General features: G+C 42.0%; 1 protein-coding gene across 1 annotated transcript in view; it reads right to left on the reverse strand.

Annotated features, from left to right (window-relative positions):
* Positions 1-4,298: 4,298 nt before the first annotated feature.
* LOC121555703 (runt-related transcription factor 2-like) overlaps positions 4,299-17,611 on the reverse strand; it is a 95,849-nt gene continuing 82,536 nt past the window's right edge. The window contains exon 6 of the mRNA XM_041869531.1: positions 4,299-4,823. Coding sequence (XP_041725465.1) covers positions 4,342-4,823 — 482 coding nt within the window. The 3' untranslated portion in view covers positions 4,299-4,341. The remainder of the gene's footprint in view (positions 4,824-17,611) is intronic.

Below are 17,611 nucleotides of genomic sequence, written 5' to 3' on the forward strand. Positions count from 1 at the left end.
TTATTTCATAGTTTAGATGTCTTCGCTATTATTCTGCAATGTAGAAAATAGTAAAAATAAAGAAAACCCTGGAATGAGTAGGTGTGTCCAAACTTTTGACTGGTACTGTATACATTTGTTTTCAGTGTTATGTTTAAAGATGCACTATGCAGAAATCGCTCCGCCATTTCCTGGTTGCTAAAATTCTAGTAGTTTGCCTACTTTCAGTTTGTGACGAAACAAGCCAGTATACTGTAGAGGAAGGGTCTCCAACTGGCCGATCGCTCCCAGTAGCTCCCAGCCCACCTGTAAGTAGCTCGCCAAAACATTATCAAAGTACATGCAATTTTCACGTCTTCCACCATAAACTGTCATAAATAAATCTCACAAGAATTAAACACCGCAAGCTCCCAGATACTATCTAATCAGTGCAACATTGACATTATCTCACCCCTGGTTAGCCACTATTGGTTTAATAAGCCAAACCTAACAAAAATGTCTGCCAATTAATTTCCAGTAGTATTACCCGTTTGCCAGCCTGTGCGCGCGTTTGTCTACCACTCCGTTTGTAGGCAGTTGATGTGATAACCATCTTGTGGGTTGACATAAATACTTTCCCGAAAACCTTCTTAATTAAGGTTCGGCAAATCAGATCACGACTCTATCCTGCTCCTACGTTCCTATAGGCAGAAACTCAAACAGGAAGTACCCATGCTAAGATCTATTCAACGCTGGTCTGACCAATCGGAATCCATGCTTCAAGATTGTTTTGATCACGTGGACTAGGATATGTTCCGGATCTGAGAATAACATTGACGTAAACACGGACACAATGACTGAGTTCATCAGGAAGTGTATTGGAGATGTTGTACCAACTGTGACTATTCAAACCTACCCAAACCAGAAACCGTGGCAACTGAAAGTGCAAACCACTCTTTTAGTTTTAGATGTGTGTATTGTTGTAAATTGTTAGATACTATTGCACTGTTGGAGCTAGGAACGCAAGCATTTCGCTACACCCGCAATAACATCTGCTAAATATGTATATGTGACCAATACATGTTTATGTTATTTGATTTAGACCATGTATCTGATGAAAAGAGTGACATGTCATACTGCATCAGATACATGGTCTACACACACTGAGACAGAAAGGCAAATATATTATCAATATTTCAAATAAATTGCATTAGTTATAGTTTCATCTAACTATAACTAAACGAAAATCCACATCCCCAAAACATTTTTTAAATATCGATAATTTATTAGAAATGTAGGTCTATTTAGTCAGTTATTGTCTCATCTATTGCCACTGAAAAATAGGTGTTTGACAAATATTTTCCTCACTGTTTTTGTTGACAAAATTAACATGTGATACTCTGGTGGGAAAACAGAAAATAACTACAGCAAAATAAGAAACAAACTCAAAGACAAAACAGATGTTGATCCATAATAAAACATTTTTTTTACAAATGTCTAACAACAGTGGGCAGATTATTCATTTATTCATAAATGAAAAGTAAAATAAATAAAATATTGTTGTGTTTTTGAGTGTTAGACACCAATATATACTTTTAGAAAGTCATCTGTTGCACATCAGACCAGACCAGACCAGAACAATGATGGTTTCAGGGAAATAACAGGTTGCTATCAGGGCTACATCTCGAATGGAAATATAATGATTTACTGTAGTGAACAGGGAAATAACAGGTTGCTATCAGGGCTACATCTCGAATGGAAATATAATGATTTACTGTAGTGAACAGGGAAATAACAGGTTGCTATCAGGGCTACATCTCGAATGGAAATATAATGATTTACTGTAGTGAACAGGGAAATAACAGGTTGCTATCAGGGCTACATCTCGAATGGAAATATAATGATTTACTGTAGTGAACATGAATGTGACTAGGGTTGCACAATTCTGGAAACTTTCCCCAAAATTCCCTAGTTTTCCAGAAAATCCAGATTGGAGGATATCCGGATTTCCTGCTTATTCCCTCATAATTGTAGACATCTTACAACCAGGATTTCTGGAAAACCGGGGAGTTTTGAGAAAGTTACCATAATTTTGCAATCCTATATGTGATTGTTCATGTAGATAGTGTATGTGGCTCATATTGAACTGAGTGTAATTCCAGTCATGAATAGGGTATAGTATCATCAACACTATATTAAGGTATGACGAGCTACCGTACGGTGGTGTATTGTGGACACCAAAAGGCTACAGTACATTATATTGTGGACACCAAAAGGCCTGGTACAACCACCCTGATCTTTGGGATACCTGGCTACCAGGATCTATGTAGTAGCTCATCTACAGAATAGACATTACAAACAGATTCAATCTGACAATGGTAAAAAACGTTTTCCTGATGGAAGTAAAACCATGTGGTGAGAGGCAGATTGTCAGTTTGTCATAATACATGCTGTTGTTGTATTGTACTGCTGTATGAATTCAGAGCCTGCTGTTTTTACTCTGTAATCTAGTGTGTCGTTGCTTTATCATTCAGGCTAAATTATTATTGTTTACAGAGGAAAGAGCTTTTCATTCCCTTTGGAGAGGAATTTTTAATTTACAACATATTTGAAAAAAATATTAAGGTAAAACTATTTTTGTTGTTGTAAATAATTTCACTTAAATTACCTATGAAAAAGACTGTTAACGTAATCACATAAATGCATAAAAATATTCAGATTACAATTCTACCACTCCAGTTTTAAAATACATTACAAAATTTATGGCTTCATAAGTTAAAACTGCACAACCCATATCATCTTTCCACCAATAATATACAATTTAAATTAATTGATTTAAAATGAGCGTATAGACATTTTAAAGCAAACTTGATGTTCATACCGCCACACGGCAACATCATCACCATGGCAACACACGTGTTACTCTCATCATCACCATGGCAACACGCGTGTTACTCTCATCATCACCATGGCAACACGCGTGTTACTCTCATCATCACCATGGTAACATACTGTACGTGTTCCTGTCCTCTTTTGCTACTCAGTGCTTGTCCTGTTATATAGTCCTGTTATATAGTCCTGTTATATAGTCCTGTTATATAGTCCTGTTATATGGTCCTGTTATATAGTCCTGTTATATAGTCCTGTTATATAGTCCTGTTATATAGTCCTGTTATATAGTCCTGTTATATGGTCCTGTTATATGGTCCTGTTATATAGTCCTGTTATATAGTCCTGTTATATAGTCCTGTTATATAGTCCTGTTATATGGTCCTGTTATATGGTCCTGTTATATAGTCCTGTTATATAGTCCTGTTATATAGTCCTGTTATATAGTCCTGTTATATGGTCCTGTTATATGGTCCTGTTATATGGTCCTGTTATATAGTCCTGTTATATAGTCCTGTTATATAGTCCTGTTATATGGTCCTGTTATATGGTCCTGTTATATAGTCCTGTTATATAGTCCTGTTATATGGTCCTGTTATATAGTCCTGTTATATAGTCCTGTTATATAGTCCTGTTATATGGTCCTGTTATATAGTCCTGTTATATAGTGCTGTTATATAGTCCTGTTATATAGTCCTGTTATATAGTCCTGTTATATAGTCCTGTTATATGGTCCTGTTATATGGTCCTGTTATATAGTCCTGTTATATAGTCCTGTTATATAGTCCTGTTATATAGTGCTGTTATATAGTCCTGTTATATAGTCCTGTTATATAGTCCTGTTATATGGTCCTGTTATATGGTCCTGTTATATTGTCCTGTTATATAGTCCTGTTATATGGTCCTGTTATATAGTCCTGTTATATAGTCCTGTTATATAGTCCTGTTATATAGTCCTGTTATATAGTCCTGTTAAAACATACTCAGCTAAAAGCCTTATAGAAATAGAAAAACTATACAAATCAAGCTGACTGCTACAAATAGCCTGAAGCGTTGTCCCGTAGGTTGTGGATGATACTAGAGTATTGCTGCTTTTTAATCAGAACTCAAAAATTCACTTGAAAGGTTTTGTGCTTTAAAACCATAACATTAGTTTATGTTGCCTTCTTCTCCTCCTCCTCCTCTTCATCCTCTTCATCCTCTTCCTCCTCCTCCTCCTCCTCCTCCTCCTCCTCCTCTCCTCCTCCTCCTCCCTCCTCCTCCTCCTCCTCCTCCTCCTCCTCCTCATCTTCATCATCTTATCCTCCTCCTCCTCTTCATCATCATCATCATCCTCCTCCTCCTCCTCCTCATCTTCATCATATTCTTCCTCCTCCTCCTCCTCCTCTTCATCATCTTCATCATCTTCCTCCTCCTCCTCTTCATCATCATCTCCTCTTCCTCCTCCTCCTCCTCTTCCTCTTCCTCTTCCTCCTCCTCTTCCTCCTTTTCTCCTCAGTAAGGTCTCCAGACAGCTTCATCCATGCGTCCCCCAGCAGGGTTGAGTATGGTGGGGGAGTTGCTGTGACTCCCATCCCCCTCCACCCCCCCATCTGCCTGGCTGGGCAGGTTAGGGTTAGCCAGGGAGCTGCCGGTGGAGGCGCTGGTGCAGGGAGGAACCATTCTGGAGGGGGAGCGGTCCCCCCCGGGAACCATGGAGAACTGGTACGACCCAGAGGAGGCTCCATAGTAGAGATAAGGAGTGCTGCTGGTCGGGAAGGGTCCACTCTGACTCTGGGTGGAACCAGGGTAGGGAGGGGGCAGGTAGGTGTGGTAGTGGGCGGAGCCTAGTGACATGGCGGAGGTGACAGGAGGGGTGTAGGTGAAGGTGGTGGGGTAGTGCATTCTGGGACTTGAGAAACCAGACTCCGTCAGAGAGGAGAGACCCGGGAACTGACGCTCAAACTGACCTGGGAACGGACTGAGGTCTGACGAACCTAGAGAGAGAGAGATGGATGGAGAGGGAGAGGGAGAGAGGGAGAACCCTGTTAAAAAAACATAATCAAAAACATTCATTCATTTAGTTGTATTTTCCCTTCATGAAAACCACATTTTGATGTATTGACAGTATGTGTCCTTTATTCATGTGGTCCCTTAAAGATTAGAAATCTATTTTACAATCTATTTTAAAGACCAGTGCCAAGACATCAGCAAACTATTAAATCATATTTATTATATTACTCATACCTCAACAGTGTAAAATCTAATAGTCAATGTAACATTATTGAACATGTTCCCAGAGTTGGCCTGATGTGATACCAAGCCATGAACAGAAATGATTGGCTTATTCATCAGATGCTGTGTTAAATAAACAGATACATGTACAGTGTGTAATGTGTGTGTGTGTGTGTGTGTGTGTGTGTGTGTGTGTGTGTGTGTGTGTGTGTGTGTGTGTGTGTGTGTGTGTGTGTGTGTGTGTGTGTGTGTGTGTGTGTGTGTGTGTGTGTGTGTGTGTGTGTGTGTGTGTGTGTGTGCTGAACAAAAATATAAATTTGTTTTAGATAATTTGGCAGTATGTCCAACTGGCCTCACAACCGCAGACCACTGGTAACCAGTGGTGGAAAAAGCACCCAATTGTCATACTTGAGTAAAAGTAAAGATACCTTAATAGAAAATGACTCAAGTAAAAGTGAAAGTCACCCAGTAAAATACTACTTGAGTAAAAGTATACAAGTATTTGGTATTAAATATACTTAAGTATCAAAAGTAAATGTAATTGCTAAAATATACTTAAGTATGAAAGTAAAAGTATAAATCATTTCATATTCCTTATATTGAGCAAACGAGACGGACAATCTTGTTTTTTAATTTACAGATAGCCAGGGTCACACTACAATACTGAGACATCATTTACAGATAGCCAGGGGCACACTCCAACACTCAGACATCATTTACAGATAGCCAGGGGAACACTCCAACACTCAGACATCATTTACAGATAGCCAGGGGCACACTCCAACACTCAGACATCATTACAGATAGCCAGGGTCACACTCCAACACTCAGACATCATTTACAGATAGCCAGGGTCACACTCCAACACTCAGACATCATTTACAGATAGCCAGGGTCACACTCCAACACTCAGACATCATTTACAGATAGCCAGGGTCACACTCCAACACACAGACATCATTTACAGATAGCCAGGGGCACACTCCAACACTCAGACATCATTTACAGATAGCCAGGGGCACACTACAACACTGAGACATCATTTACAAACGAAGCATTTGTGTTTAGTGAGTCCTCCAGATCAGAGGCAGTAGGGATGACCAGGGATGTTCTCTTGATAAGTGCGTGAATTGAACAATTTTCTTGTCCTGCTAAGCATTCAGAATGTAACGAGTACTTTTGGGTGTCAGGGTAAATGTATGGAGTAAAAAGTACATTATTTTCTTTAGGAATGTAGTGAAGTAAAAGTAAAAGTTGTCAAAAATATAAATAGTAAAGTAAAGTACAGATACCCCAAAAAACTACTCAAGTAGTACTTTAAAGTATTTTTACTTAAGTACTTTACACCACTGCATGTAACCACGCCAGCCTAGGACCTTTCCATCCAGCTGCTTCACCTGTGGGATCGTCTGAGACCAGCCACCCGGACAGCTGATGAAATTGTGGGTTTGCACAACTGAAGAATCTCTGCACTAACTGTCAGAAACCGTCTCAGGGAAGCTCATCAGCGTGCTCGTCGTCCTCACCAGGGTCTTGACCTGACTGCAGTTTGGCGTCGTAACCGACTTCAGTGGTCAACGTTGTGAACAGAGTGCCCCGTGGTGGCGGTGGGGTTTCAGTTGTTGTTTTTTAAAATAAGTTTGCAAAAATTTCGAACAACCTGTTTTTGCTTTGTCGTTATGGGCTATTGTGTGTACAGTCGTGGTCAAAAGTTTTGAGGATGACACAAGTATTGGTCTTCACAAAGTTTGCTGCTTCAGTGTTTTTAGATCTTTTTGTCAGATGTTACTATGGTATATTGAAGTATAATTACAAGCATTCCATATGTGTCAAAGGCTTTTATTGACAATTACATTAAGTTTATGCAAAGAGTCAATATTTGCAGTGTTGACCCTTCTTTTTCAAGACCTCTGCAATCCGCCCTGGTATGCTGTCAATTAACTTCTGGGCTTCATCCTGACTGATGGCAGCCCATTCTTATTTTTTTATTTTATTTTATTTTATTTATTTATTTATTTTTTTCGGGGGGATGGATCAGCTTAATATTGCAGATAGATTGTATCTTCTATCAATGTAATTGTCTGCATCACTTCCAATCCCCCATGTTATTTTTTTTTTTTATATATATATTCCCCTTTATTACTTTTCAACCCCACCATCCTTTCCCTACTTGGAGTAAATTAGTGAACAACAACGCCCAGGCCTCTACTTCCGGTCTATACTTACTATCTACACCTTATAGACAGAGTTAATTTTACAATAATTCTATATCTATCTATATATATATATATATATATATATATATATATATATATATATATATATATATATATACATATATATATATATATATATATATATATATATATATATATACATATATACATATTTATTTTTTGCTCCTAAACTTCTTCTACTCTCAACCTCTCCGATCATTTTCATGATGTCCATCCGGTTTGCTTCTAAATGCCATATCTTTCTAACTGTGCTCTTTCCCAAAAGCTCCCAACATACAACCTATATACTTATTATGGACACAGTATGCTTACATTATTAGCTATCTTTGTTATTATTTGTTGTTATTTGTTATTAGTCCCATCCTTCAACTCTATTCAATACCTCCCATCTATCTCTTAACACCATCCATATAGGATTTCTATTTGCCATATATATTTCAACCATACTGTGATGTTTTACAAAAGTTCTGAACCTTTCTATTCTCATTGCTTCTACAGATTGTGAATTAAAAATAAACATTTTTGCTAAAAGTATTATTATATTATTGATTGATTGACTATGACTTTTCAGATCACCCAGTAATGCTATCTGCAAGGTTAGTTCCAGGTAAATATTGCAATCCTTTAGCCATTCCTGGACCTGTGTCCAAAAAACAAGCTACAAATGGACAGAACCAAAACAAATGATCTAATGATTCTATCTCTTCACAGCAAAATCTGCAGAGCTGGGAAGATTGTATCCCCCATATAAATAACATTCTATTGGTAGCAAGAATTTTATATAATAATTTAAATTGAAAGATTCTAATTTTTGAATCCGGTGTCGTTTTGCGTGTCAGTTCATAAACACTATGCCATGGGATCGGTACGTCAAAGATGTCTTCCCAACTATTTTGCAATCTATATGGGACGGCTGTCAATCCTTTGGTCCTTAAGTGAAACTGATATACTTTTTTATTTATCACAGTTTTCCTTAACCAATTATGTTCTTTAATGCAAGGCCGACAGACAAGTTCCTTACTTTCTCCCCCTTCAACTTTCCTCTTCAACTTTTGCGGTAAGGCTGCAATTATTTGGTTGTAATTTTGGGTAGAGCAGACATTTCCATATGTTTTTGTTAGCTGCATGTGCGACATAACTCCACCAGTCCTACCGATGATATCATTTACGAAGATTATACCTTTTTTAAACATTCTGTCAAAAAATAAAGGTTTTTTGTCAATTAGTATATTTGAATTTAACCACAATATTTGTTGCATTATTTGTTCTGTCGTTTCTGGAGGATTAAATTGAAATTGCAACCAACTTTCTATGGCTTGTTTTAGAAATAGTGACATTTGGGAGATTATTTCCTTTTCAAATAACTGAAAGTGAGAGGTTGTAATCTGAATAAAGGGAAAAAGGCCTTTCTTGAACAGTGGGTGAGACAATCTTACTAATTTGCTTGAGAACCAGTTCGGATTTAAGTATAACTTTTGGATGACTGAAGATTTTAGTGATAGGTCTAATGCTTTAATATTTAATAATTTCTGTCCTCCGAATTCATATTCATTATATAAATATGCTCTTTTAATTTTGTCTGGCTTGCCGTTCCAAATAAAATTGAATATTTTTTTCTCATATAATTTAAAAAACTGTTTGCTAGGCGTAGGCAAGACCATAAGCAAATAGGTAAACTGGGATAATACTAAAGAGTTAATCAGGGTGATTTTTCCACAAATTGACAGGTATTTTCCTTTCCATGGTAGTAAGATCTTATCTATTTTTGCTAACTTTCTATTAAAATGTATTGAAGTGAGATCATTTATTTCCTTTGGGATATGTATTCCGAGTATATCCACATCACCATCAGACCATTTTATTGGTAAACTATATGGTAATGTAGAATTTTAATTTTTTAGTGATCCAATACGTAATATAGTACATTTATCATAATTTGGTTGTAATCCAGAGAGGTTAGAAAATGTATCTAGATCTTCTATGAGGCTGTGGAGGGATTCTAGTTGTGGATCTAAAAGAAAACATGAATCATCTGCGTACAATGACACCTTTGTTTTTAAGCCCTGTATTTCTAATCCTCTGATATTATTATTGGATCTGATTTTAATAGCTAACAATGGCAGCCCATTCTTGCATAATCAATGCTTGGAGTTTGTCAGAATTTGTGGGTTTTTGTTTGTCCACCCGCCTCTTGAGGATTGACCACAAGTTCTCAATGGGATTAAGGTCTGGGAGTTTCCTGGCCATGGACCCAAAATTTCGATGTTTTGTTCCCAGAGCCACTTAGTTATCACTTTTGCCTCATGGCAAGGTGCTTTATCATGCTGGAAAAGGCATTGTTCATCACCAAACTGTTCCTGGATGGTTGGGGTAAGTTGCTCTCGGAGGATGTGTTGGTACCATTCTTTATTCATGGCTGTGTTCTTAGGCAAAATTGTGAGTGAGCCCACTCCCTTGGCTGAGAAGCAACCCCACACATGAATGGTCTCAGGATGCTTTACTGTTGGCATGACACAGGACTGATGGTAGCGCTCACCTTGTTTTCTCTGAACAAGGTGTTTTCCGGATGCCCCAAACAATCGGAAAGGGGATTCATCAGAGAAAATGACTTTACCCCAGTCCTCAGCAGTCCAATCCCTGTACCTTTTGCGGAATATCAGTCTGTCCATTATGTTTTTCCTGGAGAGAAGTGGCTTCCTCGCTGCCCTTCTTGACACCAGGCCATCCTCCAAAAGTCTTCGCCTCACTGTGCGTGCAGCTGCACTCACACCTGCCTGCTGCCATTCCTGAGCAAGCTCTGCACTGGTGGTGCCCCGATCCCGCAGCTGAATCAACTTTAGGAGACGGTCCTGGCACTTGCTGGACTTTCTTGGGCGCCCTGAAGCCTTCTTCACAACAATTGAACCTCTCTCCTTGAAGTTCTTGATGATCCAATAAATGGTTGATTTAGGTGCAATCTTACTAGCAGCAATATCCTTGCCTGTGAAGCCCTTTTTGTGCAAAGCAATGATGACGGTCAACAGCCTGATCAACTCTATGCGAAGGAGATGTGTCGCGCTGCATGAGGCAAATTGTGGTCACACCAGATACTGACTGGTTTTCTGATCCACACCCCTGCATCTTTTTTAAGGTAGCCGTGACCAACAGATGCATATCTGCATTCCCAGTCCTGTGAAATCCATAGATTAGGGCCTAATTAATTTATTTAAATCTACTGATTTCCTTATATGAACTGTAACTCAGTAAAATCTTTGAAATTGTTGCATGTTGCGTTTATATTTTTGTTCAGTGTCTGTTCAGTAGGCTCTAATCTATGGATTTCACATGACTGGGCAGGGTGCAGCCATGGGTGGGCCTGGCTCCCAAGTGGGTGGGCCTGGCTCCCAAGTGGGTGGGCCTGGCTCCCAAGTGGGTGGGCCTGGCTCCCAAGTGGGTGGGCCTGGCTCCCAAGTGGGTGGGCCTGGCTCCCAAGTGGGTGGGCCTGGCTCCCAAGTGGGTGGGCCTGGCTCCCAAGTGGGTGGGCCTATGCCCTCCCAGGCCCATCCACTGGGCAGCCAGGCGCGGCCAATCAGAATGAGTTTTTCCACCCAATAGGGCTTTATTACAGACAGAAACAGTTTCATCAGCTGTCCGGGTGGCTGGTCTCAGACGATCCCGTAGGTGAAGAAGCCGGATTTGGAGGTCCTGGGCTGGTGTGGTTACACGTGTTCTGCAGTTGTGAGGCCGGTTGGACGTACTGCCAAATTCTCTAAAACGACGTTGGAGGCGGCTTATGGTAGAGAAATTAACATTCACTTCTCTGGCAATAGCTCTGGTGGACATTCCTGCAGTCAGCATGCCAATTGCACTCAACCTCAAAACTTGAAACATCTGTGGCATTGTGTTGCGTGACAAAACTGCACATTTTAGAGTGGCCATTTATTGTCCCCAGCCCAAGATGCACCTGTGTAATGATCATGCTGTTTAATCAGCTTCTTGATATGCCACACCTGTCAGGTGGAATGATTATCTTGGCAAAGGAGAACGCTCCTTTGGAACATTTCTGGGATCCTTTATTTCAGCTCATGAAACATGGGACCAACACTTTACATGTTGCATTTATATTTTTGTTCAGTGTATGCATGTACAGTGGGGGAAAAAAGTATTTAGTCAGCCACCAATTGTGCAAGTTCTCCCACTTAAAAAGATGAGAGAGGCCTGTCATTTTCATCATAGGTACACGTCAACTATGACAGACAAATTGAGAAAAAAAATTCCAGAAAATCACATTGTAGGATTTTTAATGAATTTATTTGCAAATTATGGTGGAAAATAAGTATTTGGTCACCTACAAACAAGCAAGATTTCTGGCTCTCACAGACCTGTAACTTCTTCTTTAAGAGGCTCCTCTGTCCTCCACTCGTTACCTGTATTAATGGCACCTGTTTGAACTTGTTATCAGTATAAAAGACACCTGTCCACAACCTCAAACAGTCACACTCCAAACTCCACTATGTTCAAGACCAAAGAGCTGTCAAAGGACACCAGAAACAAAATTGTAGACCTGCACCAGGCTGGGAAGACTGAATCTGCAATAGGTAAGCAGCTTGGTTTGAAGAAATCAACTGTGGGAGCAATTATTAGGAAATGGAAGACATACAAGACCACTGATAATCTCCCTCGATCTGGGGCTCCACGCAAGATCTCACCCCGTGGGGTCAAAATGATCACAAGAACGGTGAGCAAAAATCCCAGAACCACACGGGGGGACCTAGTGAATGACCTGCAGAGAGCTGGGACCAAAGTAACAAAGCCTACCATCAGTAACACACTACTCCGCTAGGGACTCAAATCCTGCATTGCCAGACGTGTCCCCCTGCTTAAGCCAGTACATGTCCAGGCCCGTCTGAAGTTTGCTAGAGTGCATTTGGATGATCCAGAAGAGGATTGGGAGAATGTCATATGGTCAGATGAAACCAAAATATAACTTTTTGATAAAAACTCAACTCATCGTGTTTGGAGGACAAAGAATGCTGAGTTGCATCCAAAGAACACCATACCTACTGTGAAGCATGGGGGTGGAAACTTCATGCTTTGGGGCTGTTTTTCTGCAAAGGGACCAGGACGACTGATCCGTGTAAAGGAAAGAATGAATGGGTCCATGTATCGTGAGATTGAGTGAAAACCTCCTTCCATCAGCAAGGGCATTGAAGATGAAACGTGGCTGGGTCTTTTAGCATGACAATGATCCCAAACACACCGCCCGGGCAACGAAGGAGTGGCTTCGTAAGAAGCATTTCAAGGTCCTGGAGTGGCCTAGCCAGTCTCCAGATCTCAACCCCATAGAAAATCTTTGGAGGGAGTTGAAAGTCTGTGTTGCCCAGCGACAGCCCCAAAACATCACTGCTCTAGAGGAGATCTGCATGGAGGAATGGGCCAAAATACCAGCAACAGTGTGTGAAAACCTTGTGAAGACTTACAGAAAACGTTTGACCTGTGTCATTGCCAACAAGGGGTATATAACAAAGTATTGAGAAACTTTTGTTATTGACCAAATACTTATTTTCCACCATAATTTGCAAATAAATTCATAAAAAATCCTACAATGTGATTTTCTGGAAAAAATTCTCTCATTTTGTCTGTCATAGTTGACATGTACCTATGATGAAAATTACAGGCCTCTCTCATCTTTTTAAGTGGGAGAACTTGCACAATTGGTGGCTGACTAAATACTTTTTTTCCCCACTGTATGTGTGTGTGTGTGTGTGTGTGTGTGTGGGTGCGCATATTGCAGAACATAGAGAGTAGTGTGGATGACTGAGGAGGGGCCCATGTGGAACCAATTTGAGAAGGAACAGTTGGATGGATGGAGTCTTAATGAGGTAGGAGCTGCTCTGATGTGGCTCCTCTCCTCCCTCCCGCCCTCTCCTTCCTCCCTCTCCTTCCTCCCTCTCCTCCCTCCCTCCCTCTCCGTCCTCCCTCTCCTTCCTCCCTCTCCTTCCTCCCTCCCTCTCCTCCCTCTCCTCCCTCCCTCCCTCTCCTTCCTCCCTCTCCTTCCTCCCTCTCCTCCCTCCCTCTCCTCCCTCCCTCCCTCCCTCTCTGTCCTCCCTCTCCTTCCTCCCTCTCCTTCCTCCCTCCCTCTCCTCCCTCCCTCTCCTCCCTCCCTCCCTCTCCCTTCCTCCCTCTCCTCCCTCCCTCTCCTTCCTCCCTCTCCTCCCTCCCTCTCCTCCCTCCCTCTCCTTCCTCCCTCTCCTCCCTCCCTCTCCTTCCTCTCTCCCCTCCCTCCCTCTCCTCCCTCCCTCTCCTCCCTCCCTCCCTCTCCTTCCTCCCTCTCCTCCCTCCCTCTCCTTCCTCCCTCTCCTTCCTCCCTCTCCTCCCTCCCTCTCCTTCCTCCCTCTCCTCCCTCCCTCTCCTCCCTCCCTCTCCTCCCTCCCTCTCCTTCCTCCCTCTCCTCCGTCCCTCTCCTTCCTCCCTCCCTCTCCTTCCTCCATCCCTCATCTAACAGAGGCTGGGGGGAGGGAGAAGGAGAAAGGAGGGAGAGAAAGAGAGATAATCTCTCTGCTCCCTCCGTCTGTCTGTCTGTCTGTCTCCATCTCAGCTTCACCACTAACCACTAATTGGCTGTAGGCTCCCTCTGTCTGTCTGTCTGTCTGTCTCCATCTCAGCTTCACCCTTAACCCATAACTGGCTGTAGGCTCCCTCTGTCTGTCTGTCTGTCTGTCTGTCTGTCTCCATCTCAGCTTCACCACTAACCACTAATTGGCTGTGGGCTCCCTCTGTCTGTCTGTCTGTCTGTCTCCATCTCAGCTTCACCCTTAACCCATAACTGGCTGTGGGCTCCCTCTGTCTGTCTGTCTGTCTGTCTGTCTGTCTGTCTGTCTGTCTGTCTCCATCTCAGCTTCACCCTTAACCCATAACTGGCTGTGGGCTCCCTCTGTCTGTCTGTCTGTCTGTCTCCATCTCAGCTTCACCCTTAACCCATAACTGGCTGTGGGCTCCCTCCCTCTGTCTGTCTGTGGAATCCAGCGCAGAGAGGTAAAGGAGAATAGGAGTGACACACATAAACACAAACCATGCAGCTCTTATCATAAATCACATGTAGTCTTCTGTGTCACCATGTCTGCCAAGGGACTGGGTGTGTGTGTGTGTGGGGGGGGGTTATATGGAGAAGTAATAGCGAAGCCGGATTGTCGCTACGATTTCAATTAGAGAATTAGATCCATTAGACTGTTCTAGAACAAAAGGTGATTGTTCCAGATCTGTTAGACTGTTCTAGAATAAAAGGTGATTGTTCCAGATCTGTTAGACTGTTCTAGAATAGAAGGTTATTGTTCAAGATCTGTTAGACTGTTCTAGAATAGAAGGTGATTGTTCCAGATCTGTTAGACTGTTCTAGAATAGAAGGTGATTGTTCCAGATCTGTTAGACTGTCCTAGAACAAAGGTCATTGTTCCAGATCCGTTAGACTGTTCTAGAATAGAAGGTGATAGTTCCAGATCTGTTAGACTGTTTTAGAATAGAACGTGATAGTTCCAGATCCGTTAGACTGTTCTAGAATAGAAGGTGATTGTTCCAGATCTGTTAAACTGTTCTAGAATAGTATGCAAATGTATGCACTCACTAACTGTAAGTCGCTATGGATAAGAGCGTCTGCTAAATGACTAAAATGTAAATGTAATAGAAGGTGATTGTTCCAGATCGTTCTAGAATAGAAGGTGATAGTTCCAGATCTGTTACTGTTCTAGAATAGAAGGTGATTGATCCTGATCCGTTAGACTGTTCTAGAATAGAAGGTGATTGTTCCAGATCCGTTAGACTGTTCTAGAATAGAAGGTGATTGTTCCAGATCCGTTCGACCACAGGAGTCAAACTCATACCACAGAGGACCAAGTGTCTGCGGGTTTTGGTACTTGATTGATTAATTAAGGTCACTAATTAGTAAGGAACTCCCCTCACCTGGTTGTGTAGGTCACTAATTAGTAAGGAACTCCCCTCACCTGGTTGTCTAGGTCATTAATTAGTAAGGAACTCCCCTCACCTGGTTGTCTAGGTCACTAATTAGTAAGGAACTCCCCTCACCTGGTTGTCTAGGTCACTAGCTAGTAAGGATCTCCCCTCACCTGGTTGTCTAGGTCACTAACTAGTAAGGAACTCCCCTCACCTGGTTGTCTAGGTCACTAACTAGTAAGGAACTCCCCTCACCTGGTTGTCTAGGTCACTAGCTAGTAAGGATCTCCCCTCACCTGGTTGTCTAGGTCACTAACTAGTAAGGAACTCCCCTCACCTGGTTGTCTAGGTCACTAATTAGTAAGGAACTCCCCTCACCTGGTTGTCTAGGTCACTAGCTAGTAAGGATCTCCCCTCACCTGGTTGTCTAGGTCACTAACTAGTAAGGAACTCCCCTCACCTGGTTGTCTAGGTCACTAACTAGTAAGGAACTCCCCTCACCTGGTTGTCTAGGTCACTAGCTAGTAAGGATCTCCCCTCACCTGGTTGTCTAGGTCACTAACTAGTAAGGAACTCCCCTCACCTGGTTGTCTAGGTCACTAGCTAGTAAGGATCTCCCCTCACCTGGTTGTCTAGGTCACTAGCTAGTAAGGATCTCCCCTCATCTGGTTGTCTAGGTCTTCATTGAAAGGAATAAACAACAGCCTGCCGACACCAGGCCCACCATGGAGTGAGTTTGACTCCCCTTAGACTGTTCTGGGCCCTCCATGGAGTGAGTTTGACTCCCCTTAGACTGTTCTAAGGTTATTGTTCCTCTTGGAATTGAGCAGCACTGTGGTGGGCTAACTGTTCCCACTGTGGTGGGCTAACTGTTCCCACTGTGGTGGGCTAACTGTTCCCACTGTGGTGGGCTAACTGTTCCCACTGTGGTGGGCTAACTGTTCCCACTGTGATGGGCTAACTGTTCCCACTGTGGTGGGCTAACTGCAGCACTGTGGTGGGCTAACTGTTCAATAAACCTTTCACTGACCTGTGGTGGGCTAACTGCTCAATAAACCTTTCACTGACCTGTGGTGGGCTAACTGCTCAATAAACCTTTCACTGACCTGCGGTGGGCTAACTGCTCAATAAACCTTTCACTGACCTGTGGTGGGCTAACTGTTCAATAAACCTTTCACTGACCTGTGGTGGGCTAACTGCTCAATAAACCTTTCACTGACCTGTGGTGGGCTAACTGTTCAATAAACCTTTCACTGACCTGTGGTGGGCTAACTGCTCAATAAACCTTTCACTGACTGACTGGGCAGCACTGTGGTGGGCTAACTGTTCAATAAACCTTTCACTGACCTGTGGTGGGCTAACTGTTCAATAAACCTTTCACTGACCTGTGGTGGGCTAACTGCTCAATAAACCTTTCACTGACCTGTGGTGGGCTAACTGTTCAATAAACCTTTCACTGACCTGTGGTGGGCTAACTGTTCAATAAACCTTTCACTGACCTGTGGTGGGCTAACTGTTCAATAAACCTTTCACTGACTGACTGACTGCTGTCGGAACAGTTTACCAAGCAGAGTGGTGTATATGTATATATGTGTGATCCATCTCCCTCTTGCTATTTGTCTATAATGTGTTCATTCAATGCTTGCTCGCCCACATACTACCATGGCATTTTCCTATGTTTTCTACTATCTGGGATAAACACGCCCCTCTCAAAAAGTACCGGGTAAGAGGTGGAGACAACTCCTGAATGGCAGTTATTCAGGGAACTGAGAAATAACTGAGAAATAAGTGCACCTTGTTAATACGGAAATGCAAATCTAGCTTCTATTACGAATCTACCAAGTCAAACCTCAATAACCCGACGAAATCATGGAAAACCATTAAATCCATGAACGCCAACACTGACCCCTCTGGTCTTCCTCAAATTCAATGGATGTGACGGACAAGAATAAACTGCTTGACATGTTTAATTAGCATTTTTCTAAAGCTGGGCATTTATTTGATAATGAACTCCTTCCTAACATCTCGAATGAGGCTTTGAATGAAAATGCCACATGCCGGCCTGTGGTTAATCTATTTCATTTGACAGAGATTGAGCTTTCAGAAGTTGTAAAGGCACTCAAATCTATTGATATTAAGAAAACGGCTGGCCTGGATGAATTAAACCCTTATTTTCTAAAACTTGGTGCAGACATCATTGCTGCCCCTCTCACTCATATATTAAATCTTTCATTGGTGAGTAATACCATTCCAAAAGTCTGGAAAGCATCCTACGTCATCCCTTTACATAAGGGTGGAGCGCCGTCCCAGTTGGAGAACTATCGTCCATATCTAAACTGTTTGCACTGGTAGAAGTTTTGGAAAACTCACAGTTGAAAGACTTTCTC

This window comes from Coregonus clupeaformis, unplaced genomic scaffold, assembly GCF_020615455.1.
Source record: "Coregonus clupeaformis isolate EN_2021a unplaced genomic scaffold, ASM2061545v1 scaf0044, whole genome shotgun sequence".
Classification (NCBI taxonomy): domain Eukaryota; kingdom Metazoa; phylum Chordata; class Actinopteri; order Salmoniformes; family Salmonidae; genus Coregonus; species Coregonus clupeaformis.